The sequence below is a fragment of the Oryx dammah genome, unplaced genomic scaffold (genome assembly GCF_014754425.2).
Source record: "Oryx dammah isolate SB20612 unplaced genomic scaffold, SCBI_Odam_1.1 HiC_scaffold_26, whole genome shotgun sequence".
Taxonomy (NCBI): Eukaryota; Metazoa; Chordata; class Mammalia; order Artiodactyla; family Bovidae; genus Oryx; species Oryx dammah.
In genome coordinates, this window is record NW_024070210.1 from 80,938,265 (window position 1) to 80,957,915 (window position 19,651).

The 19,651-nt window shown below is 38.4% G+C and overlaps 1 protein-coding gene across 7 annotated transcripts in view; it reads right to left on the reverse strand.

Annotated features, from left to right (window-relative positions):
* Positions 1-19,651, reverse strand: part of NEO1 (neogenin 1) — a 228,124-nt gene that overhangs the window by 39,309 nt on the left and 169,164 nt on the right. For all 7 annotated transcript variants that reach the window (XM_040227389.1, XM_040227384.1, XM_040227383.1 and 4 more), the window contains exons 9-15: positions 18,084-18,238; positions 13,840-13,988; positions 13,313-13,451; positions 10,408-10,457; positions 9,324-9,471; positions 6,134-6,244; positions 4,867-5,061 (exon numbers count right to left, since the gene is read on the reverse strand). In XM_040227389.1, the coding sequence (XP_040083323.1) occupies positions 4,867-5,061; positions 6,134-6,244; positions 9,324-9,471; positions 10,408-10,457; positions 13,313-13,451; positions 13,840-13,988; positions 18,084-18,238 (947 nt within the window). The remainder of the gene's footprint in view (positions 1-4,866; positions 5,062-6,133; positions 6,245-9,323; positions 9,472-10,407; positions 10,458-13,312; positions 13,452-13,839; positions 13,989-18,083; positions 18,239-19,651) is intronic.

Sequence of the window (19,651 nt, forward strand, 5' to 3'; positions counted from 1 at the left end):
TCTTGGATATTTGCTGATTGAGTGAAAGTTTGCAGAAGATATTAACTGTAATTTTGATTAAATTATAATAGACTATAAGATATTCTATCATGATTTATGATATTTCAGTACAGATACCCAGCAAGCAGATGTTTATATAGATTTGAAGCTCAGGAGAGAGCTCTAGTTTGATTAATAAATGAATTCCTATGTGTATTTCTCCACTCCACTGACTTTTCTTTTGTTCAACTTTTATGTATCTTAAATCTATCTGATAAATACAGCAAGCTTATTTTACTTTATGCCAGTCAATCTTTTTGCTGCTTTTGAATGTGAATTTCTTCACTACTAAACTACGTCTACTGCCTTCAGCACACGCAGTGCTCCTCTCAGCTCTTGTTTCCAATCACTATTCTCACTCACTCTTTCAAGGACAAGCCAAGCTTCTTCCCTGACTGCTCTGCTGTGCCTTACCACCTCCTCCTCTTCTGAACACACTTCACTTCAACGCTTCTCACTGTCTCCTGTGTTTTACTTTTCTTCTCCTGCTAGACTGAAAGAGGATTTTCATTTCAGTAGTTTTGTAAAGCAAACAGTAGGAGTGGGTGCCCACAGAAGTATTTTTATCCTAGCCTGTTCCTTTGCTCTCCTACTACTGCCTTGTAAGACTGTTCATGGGGGGAACACTTCCCAGGTTAGCTGTGCTGTTTCTTCTTGAAAGGAAAAAGAAAAAGGCTGCTCTGTTTTTTGACTAAAGCATTAAATTGCTGCTTATTTTCTACCAGAAAAGATGACCCTAAGGAATTTATTGCTTGTTCTTGTGCTTAGTCGCTCAGCTGTGCCCAACTCTTTGTGACCCCATGGACTGTAGCCCACCAGACTCCTCTGTTCATGGGGATTCTCCCAGCAGGAATACTGGAGTGGGTAGCCAGTTTCTTCTCCAGGGGATCTTCCCAACCCAGGGATCAATTCAGGTCTCCCACATTGCAAGTGGATTCTTTACTGTCTAAGTCACAAGGGAAACCCTAAGTAATTTATTAGACACTTAAAACTGTCTTTAGGAAAGACATTTACAAATAAATTTGAATAAAAAAGGTTGGTCAGGGAAGATTCTAAATTAAAAGGCAAACCTTTCAAAGAAAGATCTTAATAATGATATCTAATTTGGAAAAATATGCCTATCTAAATCAATTCATTTTCTATTATATTACTTTTCTCAAAATGTTGGCTTTGTAACTCACCTTTGAGGTAATGATTTATATATAATACAATATGCCCATTTAAATGTACCTTTTTAGCTTTGATAAATACATACACCTGTGTAAGAGTCTACTGCTTAGCACTAAACAACGAAAACCAGTCATGACCACAGCACATATTCCCAACACTCTGAAGAGTTCTCCTACTGCCAGTCAACTGCAGTCAATTCCACCTCTCGCTTTCTAGCCAACCACTCATCTTGCTGTGTCACTATAAGTAAGGGCCACACATTCTGCAATTTCATAAAAATGTATTAACACAGTATGTATTCTCTTGTGTTTTGCTTCTTTTGCTCTGCATAACGTTTGTGAGATTTGTTATGTCGTTGAGTGTACCTGTGACCTATTTATTTTAATTGCTGACTAGTATTCCATTGTATGGATATAGTACAATTCATCACTTAACTTGTTTACCCCTTTAGATTATTATAAATCAATTACGAACATCTGTGTAGAAATTTTTGGGTAGATACGCATCTTTCTTTCTCTCGGTTAAGTAACTATGAGTGGGAATGCTGGATTGTATAGTCAACTTTTTCAGAAACCTCCAATCTGTTTTCTAGAGCAGTAGTGCCATGAGACGTGCCCACCAGCAAGTATGAGCTCCAGTTCTGCATCCTTGCTATCAGGTCTATTAAATTTTAGCAATTTTAGATGTTGTGTAGTGATATTTCATTGTGGCTTTATCTGCATTTCTCTGATAATTAATGAAGTTGAGAATCTTTTCATGTGCTTACTTCCACTCATGTATCATCTTCTTTGGTGTACTGTCCATCCAAATCTTTTTCCTACTTTTTTATTGGACTGTTATCTTCTGAGTTTAAAAAATATTTTTTTAGAACATATTCCAGACTCAAATTCTTTGTCAGAGACTTGAATGATGAGTGTTTTCTCCTGGTCTGTGGTTTACCTTTTCATCTCACTGGTATCTTTCCAAGTAGAAGTTTTAAATTTTGGTGAAGCCCAATTTATTCATTTTTCATTTTTTAAATTTGTACTTCTTTGCATCCTAAGAGATCCCTGTGTACCCCAAAGTCACATAGATTTTTTTTCTGTATTCTACCAGACAGCATATTAAAAAAAAAAAAGAGATATAACTTAGCTGACAAAGGTCAGTATAGTCAAAGCTATGGGTTTTCCAGCTGTCATGTGTGGATGTGAGAATTGGACCATAAAGAAGGCAGAGTGCTGAAGAACTGGTGCTTTCAAACTGTGGTGCTGGAGAAGACTCTTGAGAGTCCCTTGGACAGCAAGGAGATCAAGTCAGCCAATCCTAAAGGAAATCAACCCTGAATATTCACTGGAAGGACCGATGCTGAAGCTGAAGCTCCAATATGTTGGCCACCTGATGCGAAGAACTGACTCATCTGAAAAGACCCTAATGCTGGGAAAGATTGAGGGCAGGAGGAGAAGGGGACGACAGTCGACAAGATGGTTAGACAGCATCCCGACTCAATGCACATGAGTTTGAGTAAGCTCTGAGAAATGGTGAAGGACAGGGAAGCCTGGTGTGCTGCAGTCCATTAGGTCACAAAGAGTCAGACACAACCAAGTGACTGAATAACAACACCTAGAAGTTTTATAGTTTTAGTTATTTATTTAGGTCTGTTTTTGTATATGGTATAAGGGTCAATGAAGGTTCCTTTTCCTTCTCACAGAGTTATCCAATTATTCACTCACCTTTTGTTGAAAAGACTCTCTTCTTTTCCACTGAATTATCTCAGTGTTTTGTCAAAGATCAATTGAGCATATATCTATTTCTGAACTCTATTCTGTTCCATTGATCTCTAACACCTAACCTTTACACCAACACTACCACAGTGTCTCAGTTACTGCAGCTTTATAATATGTTCTGAAATCACATAGTATGGGTCTTCTAAACTTTATTCCTTTTTAAAAAATGTCTGCTCCTTCACTTTTTTCATGTAAACTTTAGAATAAGTTTATGAATGTCCAGGAAAAAAGTCTACTGGGATTTTACTTGAGATTGCATTAGAGAGGACTGTCATTATAATGTACTGTCCTCTAATCCATAGACATGGTATCTCCATTTAAGTCTTAATTTTTCTCAGCAATCATTTTCCACTCTTCATTCTACAGATTTTCTATACATACACACACACATATAAATGGCTTACTGTTAGTATGTAGAAATACAACTGTTTCTGCATATTGACTTTATATCTTGTGCCCTTTTAAACTCAGTTATAGTTTTAGTAGCATTTTTAATAGATTCCTCAGGATTTCTACCCCAGTAAGAATGAGCATGAATAGTGCTCAAATACTGGTTTCCAAATATCATTTTCTGTAAAAGAAACAAGGAGCAATGGCTGACTCAAGGGCAAAAGCTAGGAAAATACCAGATAAGCCTGAAACATCTTACTGAATCAAAAAGGAAGAAAGTGCTCAAAGAAAGACAGGAGATGTCAAACGGACAGAGAAACTAGTTATAGAGAGATTCCCATTGGCCATTCCTTCAATATGGAAGAGAAGCAAAGCTCTTCGTTATCAAAGAATGCTAATAAATACAGAAAAATAAATGGAATTAGAAAATCACCACTTGAGAAACACCATAATAATGATACTGAAGATGATAAAACTACTGAGTAAAAGTTTGACAAGAAACCAGGTATTTACAAAGATTCAAGGCATTTCCCTACAAGGTACTTTTTAGCTATGAAGGAAAAAAATAATAACTTTATAGAGGAGAAATGTTGAAGATATCATTTTAATCAAGTGGTTAAAGTTAATGTCACTAGCATTAGGCTCTCATCTGCCTCCTGATATGGTGTACTGACAAGAATACACACATCTGTGTTATTCCTTCCAGAAATGCGTAAGCTGAATATAATGATGAAATAATACACAGGTCTAAATTAAGGGTCATTCTGTAAAGCATAAATGTACTTTTCAAAAATGTCATAGTCATAAAAGAGAAAATCAAGGAACTGTTCTATATGAAAGAAAACTAATGAAATACACTAACTAAATACATGTGATCCTGCACCAGAAAACAGTGTTTTTCTTTCATTACAAAGGACATTGATGAGACAACTAGCAAAATATAAATGGAGTCTATAGATACTGTCTCACAGTTAATTTGCTGATTTTGATAACTGCACTGTGATTATATTAGAAAATGCCCTCATTTTAAGGAAAAGGATATTAAAGCATTAGTGAGTGGAGGGGCATCATTACTCTCAAATGGCTCCCAGAGAAAAAAAAACAAAACCAGGTACATACAGCAGACAAAACGCATTTCCCCAGTGGCTCAGTGGTAAAGAGTATGCCTGCAAGGCAGGAGACATGGGTTCAATTCCAGGGTCAGGAAGATCCCCTGGAGAAGGAAATGGCAACCCACTCCAGTATTCTTTCCTGGAAAACCCCATGGACAGAGGAGTTACAGTGGGCTACAGTCCATGGGGTTGCAAAGATTCAGACATGACTGAGCACACACATTGGGTACACAGCAGATAAAGCATGTATGATAAAATGTTAACCTCTGGGGAACCTGGGTGAAGAATAAAAATTGTACTATTTTTGAAAGCTTTCTATAAAAATAAAATATACAATGAAAAGTTAGACACAAACCACACATGCAGTTACTTCCTTTACTTAGCATACATACCCAGATTTTCGATGGTGTAATAGCGTTGTTTATAGTCTACTTTTATGGTCTGGGCATGAGGGCTGCCAATGCCATAACCAATGGCATAACCTCTGACCACAATGTTTTGATTCTCTGGAGGCGTCCAGCTTACTACGATGCTAGTGACCAGTGGGCGGACATGAAGAGAACTAGGCACTTCTGGAACACGAGTTTCTGGGAAGGAGAGAAGAACAAGATGAGATTCAGATCCACCTTCCTTTATACTATTTCATTGTCCTTGGGGCAAGGTGTTTAGGCTTCTGACAAATTACCTGGGGCTAAGTTTTTTTTCCATTATGGCCAAGAATTTTCAGAGAATCTGTATGTATAGTGAAGTATGGCCGCAGTTTAACTGCAGCCTAACTCAAACAACCTGAAACACGAGACACTGCAGTATTATTATAACTTGGAAGGAAAGACAACGAGGTCCAAGAGCCTTCCCAATGGAGAAAAATAAACTGTCTTTCAACTGCTGCCCACTCCTCTTACTCCCACAGCTGACTACCACACTCTACCAGGTGGAATGAGAAAGGCACAGCACATTAAATAGAAGCCTGCTGTCAACAGATGATCACGTTTCACATGACGGTGATGATATCAGTTATTTACTCCCCAAACTAATGTGGTAAGTCAGAAAATATGAAACTTAGAACCACAAATTGATTTAAATGGTGGGAGACTAAGAGGCTTTAAAAGGTAGCAATTTGCAGTATCGTTCACACACATTATCTCAAGGCATAAATTCCTACCTCTATTTAAAAATCAGTAAACAAAGAATTACATTAAATACCCAGGTCTTTTGCCTTTTAAGTGCAGCACTTGTCTCTGATAAAGGCAACATACACACACTCATATGGAGTCACTGAATAAACTGGTGAGAAAAAGGGTGAGGTTTCTAGGACTAAGGGAAAAGGGAAACTGTAACTAAAACAAAGGCCAGTCTACAGGGTGCAGCCTTAAATTTTAGATCATCCACCTACTTAATGGCCTTGGTAAAAAAGCCAGACTTAAAGCACCTGCACATTTTTACTTGTTCTGTTTCTACTTACAGGGACAGTTCTCAAAAGGCCACTATAAACAATACATTCCAGGAGACTTGCTGTATTACAGGAATGACAGCAGTAAAATCCACTAAAATTTACAGATTTTAGCTACATACACCCCAAAATCTATGCCTTTATAGTCTGACTCATTTGACTTCAGTTAGTACCCAGATTGTTCCAATCCTGCTGATTGTTGCTCTTACCATCTAAGTCACTTTCAAAAGTTTCAGCTGACAGCCAGTCAGTAGCTGGGCCTGTACCATTGACTGTTAGAGCAGCCACTCGGAAATTATATTCAGTTCCCCGATCAAGACCTGTGATGCAAACAATTTTTAAAAAGGGGATGAAACAAGAGCTTTGGAAAAACAAAAGATTAAAATCTCCCATTAAAGCAAGTATCTCACTCACCATCTTAGTACAAAGCTACCCTGGTGGCTCAGTTGGTGAAGAACCTGCCTGCTATGCAGGAGACCCAAGGTCAATCCCTGGGTTAGGAAGACCCCCTGGAGAAGGGAACGGCTACCCACTCCAGTATTCTTTCCTGGAGAAGGGAACGGCTACCCACTCCAGTATTCTTTCCTGGAAAATCCCAGGGACAGAGGAACCTGTTGGCTACAGTCCATGGGGTCACAAGAGTCAGACATGACTTAGTGACTAAACTTTCAACAACACCACCACCACTTCCTGATAACATTTCAGTTAAAGTTAATTCAGAACAAGCAACACATAAATACAGCACAGAGGAGCTCCCATCTCTAGATAGGAAGCCCAACAAGCCAAGAGAAAAACAAAATAAATAAAGCTCCCAGGAGACTTTAGACCTTTTAAAAGAGCTTGAAGGCACCTTAAGGTGAGGGCTTTCCAGGTGGTGCTAGTGGTCAGCAACCCGCCAGCCAATGAGAGCTCCATCCCCAGGTTGGGAAGATCCCCTGGAGGAGAGCATGGCAAAATGGGCTTCTTGGTGGATCAGGTGGTAAAGAATCTGCCTGCAATCCAGGAGATCTGGGTTTAATCCCTGGGTCGGGAAGAGCCCCTTCTTGCCTGGAGAATTCCATGGACAGAGGAGCTTGGCGGGCTACAGTCCATGGGGTCACAAAGAGTCTCACACGACTAAGCGACCAATACTTTCACTTTTTCACTTTATTTTGTTACTAAGGAGGCTAAGACCAAAAACAGCCCAAAGGAATGAAAGTTACGACAAAGGAACAAAGTCAGCTGGTCTCAGAAGACACCAAAGACCAGAAAATCATGCAGACATGTAACTCCTAGCATGTTACCTCTGTTCTCTGGGTCACCCCACAACCAAAAAAGAAACATTTTAAGCATCAAATATGGCCTAGAAACCTATTTCTCAACAACCTACTTGCTCATAAGTATATACAATAAGTAAAGGAGGAATAAAGCCTTTTTACTATGCAATCTTTCATATTTACTATTAGCTAATGAGGTACATGATACAAGAATGCATCAAAGGTGACAAAGGTCTACACGTGAAAGCCTACAAAGTGGGGCAACCTTTTTTTTCCTTTTTGTGTTAAAATACATATAACATAAAATTTATCATCTAGGCCATTTCTGAGTGTACAGTTCACATTCATACATTTTTTAGAGCACTTTGATGCCAGATATTGTGAAAGGTCTTATAAAGGTTATGAAAAATTATCCTACACCTCCCATTATTCAAATAACAGGATCATTGGCCAGAAACTAGTACAAAAATTCCTGAGAGAGCTACTGCGAGAGAGGTTGGCCAGGATGCAGGATGAGCCCTGGCTCAGCTAATTCGGTCACATGGTGTGAGAGGAGAGGTGGGCCTGTTCTCTGTATGTCCATCCTGACTGGTGTTGGTCCACAAGCAAGCAAGCAGGAAGACAGGAAGAGAAACAGAATAGCTGGGCCCTAGTCAGTTTACCCCTCTCTCCTCCCTGCACACACTGAACAGAAAGTGCCAGAGTGGGCCACACAGGCATTGCTAAGTATTAACAGACAACAGACAACAGTCTGGACTACTAGCAAACACGGCTCAGTTGAGGCTCTAGAAGAATTCAGCCCATCAGGTTATCACTCCCTCTCTGAAGAACTGGAATGTAAGAGTGAGGGCAAGTGGGAGAAAGTGCACACGAGTAGGTGAAGTGAGAGTAAGTACAGAGGGTGAACTCCTCTCCCTCAAGATGACCTACAAAGCTCGCAGGCTAAAACCAAGGCACTCAATTCATATTATAAAGATATGGCAGAATGTGTTAAGTGCTGTAAGTAGTACAAAAAGAAGAAACAACAAATTACTGGCTAAACCTTAAAAATCCTGTATTTGTTGTTCAATACAAGATCTTGGGAACCCAAACTATTCCCCTTATCAGCTTCCAGTTAATGCTCAAGGGAATAACAACCTTCTCAGGTTCGATCTCTGGGTTGGGAAGATCCCTTGGAGTGGGAAATGGCACCCTACTCCAGTACTCTTCCCTGGAAAATTCCATGGGCAGAGGAGCCTGACAGGCTGCAGTCCATGGGGCCACAAAGAATCAGACACAGCTGAGAGACTAAGTGCAGATACACCTTTTGCTCATCATTATGTAAAAGTTCAATAAAGTCTATTAAATGAATGAATGAATCTAAATATAATTTTTAAATCCAAGAATTCTCTTGATAAACAAAAGGCTATTTTTATTAAGAAAGTGGTATTTTGCTTATACATCAAATGTTTCATTGAGAAAATGAATAGTCTCCTCAGGGGCAAGGACTGTATCTATTTTTATTTATTAGAAACAAGAACCGTGCCTGGTATATAATAAGTACCTACTATTAAATATTCAAAATAAAAGCCTCATCTTTGGGAAATGTTATTCATCTGGGTCTGGAGTATAATCAGACTGACTTTTAAAAACATCCATGACCAGTTTTGCAGTAATGCTCCTTTGGTGAGATTTCTCAGCAACACTCCTTCAGTCGTATTTATCTGCTGCAGCTTAGAGCTGCGGGGTTCAAGTGAGGAAATGAGAAAACTGAAAGGCACCCTTGAAGACAAACATTCACCTTGCATGGCTGCGGCCACTGACAAATGTTTCAGGTCACAGATACCCAAGTGGTATCAGTGTTAGAAGAAATCATTTTGTAGGCCTCTGCTACCACCCAGACTGAGTAAGACTCTTTGCTTATGTAGCTTTGTTTACATGGATAACACATTAAAATATTCTCACCACAGAACAGGCAAAACCTGTAAGAGTGTATTTTACAATTTTTATCAGGTCAGAAGTTGACTGAACTATTGCAAATTCTTTTAAACCATTTTTGATTTGTTTAAGTCAACAGCCCGGAGCAGTCATTAGACTAGCGTTAATTCAAAGTTTGAGAGAGACACTATCTTTGAGCTTTTTGCCTACATGCAAAGTGGCTTACCTTCAATCAGCTGTGACAGCTGTGTCCCAGACACCAAGGTCTCAGTGACATCACTCTTTCGGGAAGCCTTTCGGTAGCGAACCTTGTAGCCAGTAATCTGTCCATTTTGTGCGGCTGGAGGAGGTGGCTGCCAGTGAATCACAATACTCTAGGAAACACAAGGTTATAGGGAAAGACAACATATCAAATCTTGGTCCTGTTTTACGTATTATGAATTCACTGTGTAAGAGAAGGAATACAAAGGCAACAGAGTGTTCAGAGTTTTATTACTAAGCCATTTGATAATCACTCAAAGATAGTTTTAAATTTTAAAACCCTCAAAGATGGAATGGGGAGATTGTATTTGTGGGCAGTGCATTCTGGCACCTGATCTATTTTGCTAGAATGATACTACCAGGCAAAAGTCTCAGGAAAGTTTCTGAAGGAAAACATGAGGCCAGAGGCATGTGGATGAAGTAAATTGGTGTTAGGTTCTCTTCTACCTCTACTGTAAGAAGAGTGAAATTAGATAATTTCTGTCTAAAACTTTTCAAAGAGGGGACTGTTATTATCAGCTGTTTCTTAAAAGAAAAGGAGTCCCAGATTACTTTTTGAAAGGACTGCCTGTCTCAGTTGTCTATGCAGCCCAGGAGGGGCTCTGGGCATCTGAGAGGCACACGTGGTCTTCAGGGCACAGTGAACTTGCCCAGGAGAGCTGGCTACAGCAGTGCAACCATAGGACAGATGTCTGTCTGCCTTTGACTCACTCTGGGTTCACCTCACAGTGCTAAATGGCTCCAGTATCATAAACTGCATCACCAAGGTTCTGGATGTTGAAAGTCTATAACGCCATGGTTTACATAATAATAGTATACTTGCAGAAAGGCTAAAGTAATTTTGGCATTAGAGAAAGGCAGTAAAGTTAAACAGAATAAACCAAAGTTGGCGTCTAAGTCTAGCTTTAAACTGGCAAGTGTAATATCTATGTCACTTTCTTTCTCTGCTTGATTATGACTATTTTGATAGAGAATCTCCCTCTTTATAAGCCCTCCTGAGGCCTAACAGGCTACCAGTAAAAATGAACAATAGCAATATAGAGTTTTACCTTCGAATTTCTTACTTCTAAAGACAGATTCTGAGGAGCAGCACTGGGAACTGCACAGACCAAAAAAAACAAAACAAAAAAAACAGAAAGGAAATGAAAAAAAATTTAAATTTCAATTACATCATGTGACTGTTCTTGGCCAGACCTTATAGAAATGCACATCTCAAACACTGATACGCAACCTGAACCCAGGAGCCAGTGTCCTCATGTTGACAGCAGTATTTGGATAAGGTGTGGCCATATATAAGTCATTTAAAATGAGACATTCACATATACACATCCATACCCAAGTCAGGATATACCTTTGGGAAGTCAGATACTTATTTCAAGGATATGATGATGACTCTAAACTTTTCTAGAGCCCAATTATATTCTGAACCTTCAACGTATTCTTCTGAATATTCTTGGGAATAGTTATCTTTATTTTGGGGTACAATTTCTGGAAATGAGCCTTATGAATATGGGAAGTGAATCAGCTGGGTAGTATCATTATGAGTCCAAAGTGTGATGTACACAAATCAACGACCTTGGCTTTCTTGTGGGATTCCTAAACTGGTTTTGAAGGCAGTTTCAAGGAGAGCAAAGAGTTGTTAAACAATGGAAGTCCAGTTAAGTAACCATTTGGCTTCTGAAGGCAACTATATAGCAGGAAATAGTCATTCAGATGTGAGAGGTTTGGGACTATTAGTTACAAAACAGCTGCATAACTAGTTTCTCACATATTAGAATATAAGACAGGGTATCTCAAAGTTTATTGTACATATGCCCTCCAGTGTCTTCTTTTGTAGTAACTATAGAAAGAAAAAAAATTTAAGAAAACCTGATTAGTTTCTTCTCCAACCACAAAATGCTGACTTTAGCTTTTCTCTCCTAATCCACACATGGAAATTTCTCCCTTCCATTCTGACACTTGGTGACCAGACACGTAACTCAGTGTCCACTGTGGTGTAGTCTTCTGGAGGACAGAGAGGATAGAGATCTCTCAACCCAGAGATTCAGAGGGCCTGGAGAAGGACTTCTCCATTTGTGTTCTGAAAAAAGGCCATGGATGGTTTCAGTCATCTCCTTTTTAAGAACTTCTGACTCAGCTGCAGAGGCACCAACATAATTGTTGTTGCTGTCTTCTTCTCTTTCATCATCACCACCACCATCACAGCTAAGATCTGCTTCATGTTCCTACATGGCAGGTAGTTTAATCCTTACAACAATCCTACACAGGAGTTTCTTTATTATCTCACTTTATAGATGACAAAAATACAGCTGCAGCTCAGGGAAGTTAATTTGCTCAAGGTATTTGTTTCAACTGGTATAAGAACCAAGATTTCTCTTCCTCCAAAGTGCTGCCCTTAACCAACCACGCTGAGACACATTCAGTTTCTGCAACAGGCACCGTAGTCAGCATGCCAACCCACTTGATGCAGTTAGAAGTGGCTCATGGGTAGATTTAAAAGCCTATGTTAAACACAGGCTAACCAAAATACAGTCTGCATTTATTTCCCCCAACTTTTTATCCTGAAAAATGTCAAGTGCAAAGAGTGGCAAGAATACAATGAACACCATATACTCTTTTCCTGCATTTACCACTTGTTAATATTCTGCCACATATGCTTTATTTCTCTCATATTTATACATATTTACTATGTACATATTGTTTCTGGAGAGCTGAGAGACAGTTACAGTCATTATGATACTTCACCCCTAAATACTACAGTATGTATCTCCTAAGAAAACATTCTCCAACAAAATTATAATACAATGATCACATTAAAATCGAATCAGCACAAAACTATTATCTAATATACCTAATAACGTATCTAATTTTTAATACTGACTTATACCAACCTAATTATTAAGTAATTGTACCAAGAGTGTCTTTATACTGTTTTTACTTCCAGATTCAGGAATCAAAGATTATACATGTTTTATTTTATTCTGTGTCTTTACTTTTCTTTAAACCTATAATGACTCCCCTTTTTAGTTTCTTTCATGAGACTAATATTTTCTACGAATTCAAGCTAGTTTATTTTTTTGCAGAATGTCCACCAATTTGGATGTATGTCTCGTCGTTTCATCACAATCATACTTAAAACATTTTTGGCAGGGATACAGCACAGGTGAAATAAATGAAGCTATGTCTTTCTTAATGCAACACATCACATGATGTCAGTCTGCTCCAATGGTGATGTGATGTCTCACCACTTGTTTAAAGGAGTCAAACTACAGCTCTTAAAACTTGTTTAGACATTCAGTGTAAAGGCTATAACATATACACACATTTTTAAGAAAAAGACATTTTTGAAACATTTGGATTTAGCTGAGTTTCAGGATACAATATATACATTAAGTGCAATGAACTGTTATTTTCTGTTCTACTCTAAAAATATCTTTTAAAAAAATGTGGGTCTTGACCTACTCAGTTTCACTGGCAAGCTGTACTTTGAAAACCACTGCTTTAGGCCATGGGTTTAAGCAAATAACAGTGAGATATAAACTGTCACAAAATATTAAAGAGTTAAAAGACCTATTTGGCATGGAAATATAATTGCTATGTAGAGTAAGGCCAGCCTTCCAATAGCCTTGGATGATCTGTTCTATGAACCAGCAATAATACTCACTTATACAAAAAAATCCACTAAAAATAAAATACCAAGAAGCTATTCCAAGTACCAGGTACTACATGTTCTATGACCTCTCAATGGATTTTTATAGCCACCCAATGAAGCTGGTATTATCTAAATTTCACATGTAAGGAAACACGCTCAGACATGTAAAGTGACTTGACTGTAGTCACACTACCAGAACTGGTATGTGAACCAAACCTTCTTGATATCGAAGCCCGTGATCTTGTTACTACGCTACCAGGGCCCCCAGGCTCAGGATTCTGTTCCAGAGGAAGAAAACTCACCATCTGAAAAAGTTCGGACAGCAACATCTTGTGTGGAGACTCCAGGACCATGTTTATTGTAGGCCACCACTCGGAAACTATACTCTGTATACTTTTTCAATCCGTTAATGGTGTGGGAGTGACTCGAAACATCAATATCCTTAAGTAAAATAAAACACACACACACACATATACACACACATATATATATACAACTCAAGCCAAAAGAAATGAAGCAAATAATATACAAATTCTATATTTGACACAATGCAGATTTTTATCCCTCTTACAGAACGTTATTTCAATAGTCAAAGCAAATTTATCATAAACACTGGCAATTTGCTGAGAAATACTTAATAATGTTTAGTGACCGCTGATGGCAAAAACTACAGAATGAACCTTGGTACTAAGAAACAGAATTTATCAACTCATCATTTCTTATACATATTTTTTCCTCAGATTTCTAGACAAGCAGGTATTGAGTTTTTGAAGTATATTTCAAATCTACTACTCCAATCAATGCATTAGAAAAAGGCTTGATATTATACCTGTTCTTTATCAGTCCCTTTTTCCATGTAGTACAGTTTGTAATTCTGAATTTCCCCATTTCCAGACAACGGTGTTTCCCAGGTGACAGTGATGGAAGTAGGTGAAGTTGCATGCGCTCGGATGTTGGGCGCTGGGCCAGGGAGCTGAACTAGAAAGAAGATTTCAAGACGGCAAGATATAAGTAAAATTTATTGTACCTCTCAAGACCACTCTCAGCAATAATGGCACCCTGGCTATGTTTGCAAAACAATAAAAACAATTAAACTAAGAAAACAAGTGATTTGACTCAAGAGGTTTCAGGATAATATTTAATTAAATGATTTCCCTCTTTATGACCCCCAAACCAAAAATTATCTGTGAAATATCTCAAATTTATTCAAAAGAAAAAGTGAACACTGAAGAATTCTTGTGGTTTATAAAATCCTATTTTGCAGCAGGACTGCAGCACACAAAGGCAGACATCACAGAAAGGAGCCTTCTCTTGACAGTCTATGGGGATACAATCAATGATGGACAGAGGCCCTGCCCACAGAGAACTCCAGTCTAGTGGAAGTCAGACATACAGTTACAAAGAAGATCATAAGTGCTGGCAGATTAGGCAACAACTGTAACGAAAATGGAAACAAGAGAGTACATAATTCTGCTCTGGGTAGGGCAGTTAGGAAAGGGAAGGACTGAAGCAGACTTAGGGAGCAGAAAGAATGAACAGTTTTCTCAGACATCAAGGGAGATACTGCTTTAGTCAATGGGGTTGACAGGTGAGAAGACAGCATTATATGGTTCAGGCTGAGACAGGGAGTAGATAACAGGATACAGAATGCTATAAAGGATGACAAGAGCCAGATAAGGCCCTGCTCTGAGTTTGGATCATTTCTTCTAGGTGTTAGCTAATTACTGAAAAATTATGAGCAGGAATATGATAAGACATGACCAGATTTGCCTTTAGAATGAGCATATGAACACATGCACAGAAGAAAAACAGCAAGGAAGTAAGACTGGATAAACACTCATTTTAAAAAGAGCTACCGTTTATTGATGTTTGCTATCAGTCCAGCATTAAGTGCTTTACATGTATGTGACTACAATCATCTGCCCAGTTTACATCCTTTTTCACTATTTTCTTTTTGTCTGACTGTCAGGTTCCAATCCCAATTTATATACAAATCCTGGGCAGCTGCCCTGCCTGTGTCTACACTTTGGTGGACACTCTGCATCTGAAAATCATTTCTCTGGTGCCAGCACTTTTGTAACAGACATCCATTAGACTTAAGGGAAGGGGGGAAAAAACTAACAAAATGTAAAACAAACTGGCTTTCTTAAATAACAGCATGACAGCTTAAGATTAGTTTAGCTACCAAAGTAGAGAAACCTGAATATGGTTATTCTGACAGTTGTTTGCTTTATTTAGTCATGAATCATGTTATTCCGTAATGTTAAGAGCATATTTTGCACAGCCTGACAGGTGGGATTTGTCACACTTCTGCTGCTACGGAAAACTTTCCTCTAACTTTTTAAAAGGGAAGGAAAACAGAACAAATTCCCTTAAAATCACTTTCAGTATATTTGCTGGTTAAACGTAGGCAAATATGATCCTAAAAAAGGCACTAATAAATTCTTTTGTCTATACAGTGGCATTAAAACATGTGAAAAAATTTAAGTTCGCTTGAAAAGCTAAAAATGTAAAATATTTTCCAAGGGCTGACTCTTAACACTTTGGCTTCCCCAACCCCTGCCCCAGGCTGAACACATCCAGATGAAATCTCTTTCCACTGACTCCTCTTTTGCCAAAACATGTTAATAGTCACTCTGCATCCCCCAAACAGTCTCCCCAGAAGCTGTTGCTCCTTCCATCTATATTCTTCAGTTCAGCCATTCAGTCATGTAAAACTCTTTGTGATGCCACAGACTGCAGCATGCTAGGCTTCCCTGTCCATCACCAAGTCCCGGAGCTTACTCAAACTCATGTCCATTGAGTTGGTGCTGCCATCCAACCATCTCATCCTCTGTCGTCCCCTTCTCCTCCTGCCTTCAATCTTTCTCACCATTAGGGTCTTTTCTAATGAGTCAGTTCTTTGCATCAGGTGGCCAAAGTACTGGACCTTCAGCTTCAGCTCTTCCAATGAATATTCAGGACTGATTTCCTTTACTTCTGACTGGTTTGATCTCCTCACAGTTCAAGGGACTCTCAAGAGTCTTCTCCAACACCATAGTTCAAAAGCATCAATTCTTTGGCTCTCAGCTTTCTTCATGGCCCCACTCTCCTATCTATATTCTTAGCTACTTTCTTTCAATCAAACTCCCTTGAATAAATGATCACAATACTGCCCATTTATCAGTCCCTGTCAGTTCTTGTCTGCTACCAGACTATTTTGTGAACAGAAGTCTTACTCATCTTTACATCTTGCTGCCTAGCACAGTGCCTGGCACCTGACAGGCACTCAGGAAATCTCTTCTTTCATCTCTAACTTGACAATGCCCCTTTTAGTTCTGTAATTCTCAGCAGTCTGACTTTAGGTTCTGAAGTGATCAAGAAAGCCACAGGTTCTTTCCAAAGGCAAACGTGAATACGTACAGACACACAAATATTTTCATGCACCTTCAGAAGTTTCACAGCCCCAGGATGGAACCCTTGCATGAAATCAAATTCAGTGGTCTCTCTCATTTTCATCATGACTCACCCTGCATGTATACTGCTAATCCTAGCTTTGGGATTGGGTCAAGCGGTTTCCTTCCCCAAGAATGTTTGCTCTAAGCCAAATGGTGTAAGGCCAGCCTGGGGTTTCATGTTTTCCTAGGAACCAGATTTGATTTACCTAACTTTACAGTAACTGTTCCTTGTTCTGTATTTCATTATCTCTCATAAATGACACCTGTATGTGAGAATTAACGAATGAAAACTGAGTCTGAAATCTAACAGATTGTTCCTGCTCTTATCTGAACACAGTAATTGTGAAACTCAACATCCTTTCCCTGTAGTGAGAACACATTCTTTCCTTAAATCAGCACCCCCACCCCCAACCCAGCTCTCTTTGGGTCCTCTTGTTGTTGCCTGGGTTTGATTCCTGACCTTTAATGCTCTATTACAGAGATGATGAATGGCCTCCTATCTTGACTGCTCATTCTTTAAAGGGAGGATTCCTGTCCTGTCCCCTGCATCTCTGACAGCTTGTGCAGGGCCTGGTAGAGGAAGTCCTCAGTAACTGTTTGATGGGTGAACGATTTACTGCAGCATTAGAATGTAAAATTCCACAGCTTCTTGACTTTTCTTATTCCACCCATCAGGCAGAGTCCTTGTATTACTTCCATAGTTTCAGCGGTAAATACATTTAATCTGTTTAGTACCCTAGTCAGTAGCTTCCTCAAATTTATTGCCCATGCCCCTCAGCTGCAATAAAATTTTTGTTACTGCAGATTTGTTAACACAGAAACACTACTGCAGTTAATAGGAAAAGAAAACTGGAAAAGGCTCCCAAGAAAAACAATGGCTTGTGTTAAAAGAAGGTACAAGTGCAGAAGGAAGCTTCATGAGAAAAGCATTAATTCTAAATTTGACTGCTTCTCATAATTTCTGACCTATAGTTTAAAAAACCAACACTTAAGACATAGAAGACATTTATAAAGTAAATCACTTGACACTAATTTTAGTTGGAAAAATCTTAAGAAATGTAACTGGAAGTAACATTATTTAGCACAAAAGACAACAGGTCCAAGGTAAAGCCTTGAAGAGATTTCGAAGAGTATGGTATGTATAAAGACCAGGGCAATTCCACTGATAATAACTATTAAATACCTATTTCCTGTGTGAGGTACTGCATTTGACATGGTGGGAAATAAAAGGACAACAAATACTCTGCCTTTGCCATAAAATTAATGAAATATATTCATAACCATAATTCAAGGAAGATGTACAATAATACATCTCATAACTTAAATAATATATAATGTACCTTAGGACTGTAGAAAAAAGTATTAGATAAGATCAGAGAAAGATTTTAGAATGGCATCTGAACTGGGTCCAAAGAATCAGTAAAATTTGGGCGTCTTCCAGCAGAATTATATTGTCGTACACTATATGCTGCTGTTTGATGCAGTTAACTTGATATCCTGTAACTAATTCACTAAGAGCCCTAAAAGTGAGGCACTGTTACCTCCTGCACACCTATGGTATGCCAGGCTATACCTAAGATAGCCCTTCACACAGGTCTTGCTACAGGTGGGGCTGACAGACAGGTGGGAGACTTACCCTCAGGCTGTGTTTCTACCCGTAGTGGAGCTGAACTCTCTCCAGAGCCATGCTTATTTTGAGCCATAACTCTAAAGATGTACACTGTTGCTGGCATTAGGTTTTGAATGGTCACCTGCATTTCTCCTGGGCGACTGGTATTCTCAACACGTTCCCTTTGGATAAACAGGGATTTGGAAAGAAATAACATTGATTATGGAAATTTCTAGAATGTGCAGTTTCATTTTCATTGCAATATCTATAGATACCACACTACATCAAAATCTTAATAAATTTAAGTCAAATTAACTCTCAAAAAAAGGAAAGTTTTGGGGGTGGGATGGTGTATGGAATATGGACACTGGTTAAGAGCAATGTCACACTTGTCTGAGAAGTCGCTGATGTTCTTGCTTAAACATCACTGATATTGTTGGTCATAATCACAACTTTCTTTCAAGAGTCTTCTCAGTGCCATCTCAAATAGGGTAGCTAGTCACCAATTTTGTACACTTTAAGAATCACTGAGTTTTAAGGGGCTATGTTTAGGGAAAGAAACAGAAGGTGATTATAGGTATGATCCAATTTTCACAGAAAATATCAAAGAATGTTGCATATCTTCTGGATAATAAACTTTTAATAAAAGGAAAATTAGAGATTATCACTTAAAACTGGGAACAAAACATTAAAAATTTAAATGAATCTATAAAATAAGCTAATAACTATTCTGATTTTTACAATCTATTTCTTATTTTTTTAAAAATTATTTTCAAACTGATCTGAAATATTTTAACAAATCTTATCACAAATGGTGCAAATGGCTAGTGGTCTGGTGTTATGAGATGAAAACATGAAGGGAGTTATCATGTTCTTTAAAACAGGTGGCTTCCAGGCTCTATTTTTGGGGTTTGTGTGTCTACAATAATTATGCTCAGTGCACCGTGCTCACTATAACAAAGACTGTATTTGCTTTTGTTTTAGACAAATAGCTGTTTTTTTTTTTTTTTTAAGAATTACTGATTATGTGAGGAAAGATCTGTGTCTATTGTGAGAGAGTCATAAAAGGGCCCAAAACTACTTTGTGGGAGAAATTATTTGAAATTACCTAAAAATCTATTGCATTAAATTCTTACTTTAAAATATTGATAATTTTCCCTGAAATTTGTTTAAATAAATGGTTAAACAAACTGATTAAAATTTGTTAAGTTCTACTTAACCATATGCCAATTTGTCTGATTGTATGTGAATGCATTTCAGAGATTCAAGTGTTTTTCAATAGTTTTCTATGGTTCTTTAAACTACCTTATTTTAATTAAAACAAACAGTACCCACCCACATCATATTTATAGAGGCTGCTTGTCTACAGTCAGCTCCATTGGAAAATACCATGGTAACAAAAGTTACTGCTCAGAGACTCTTGAGATATCTACTGATATTTTCTCCTCAGCTAAACCTCTCGGCCACAAGATCTAGTCGAGTATCAGCTGATTTCCTATGACGTGAGGTTTCTGACATTCAATCCCATCACAAATGACTGCTGTCTAAAACAAAGTATGGTACGTGACACTTCACTCAACTAAAAGCTCAGTGCC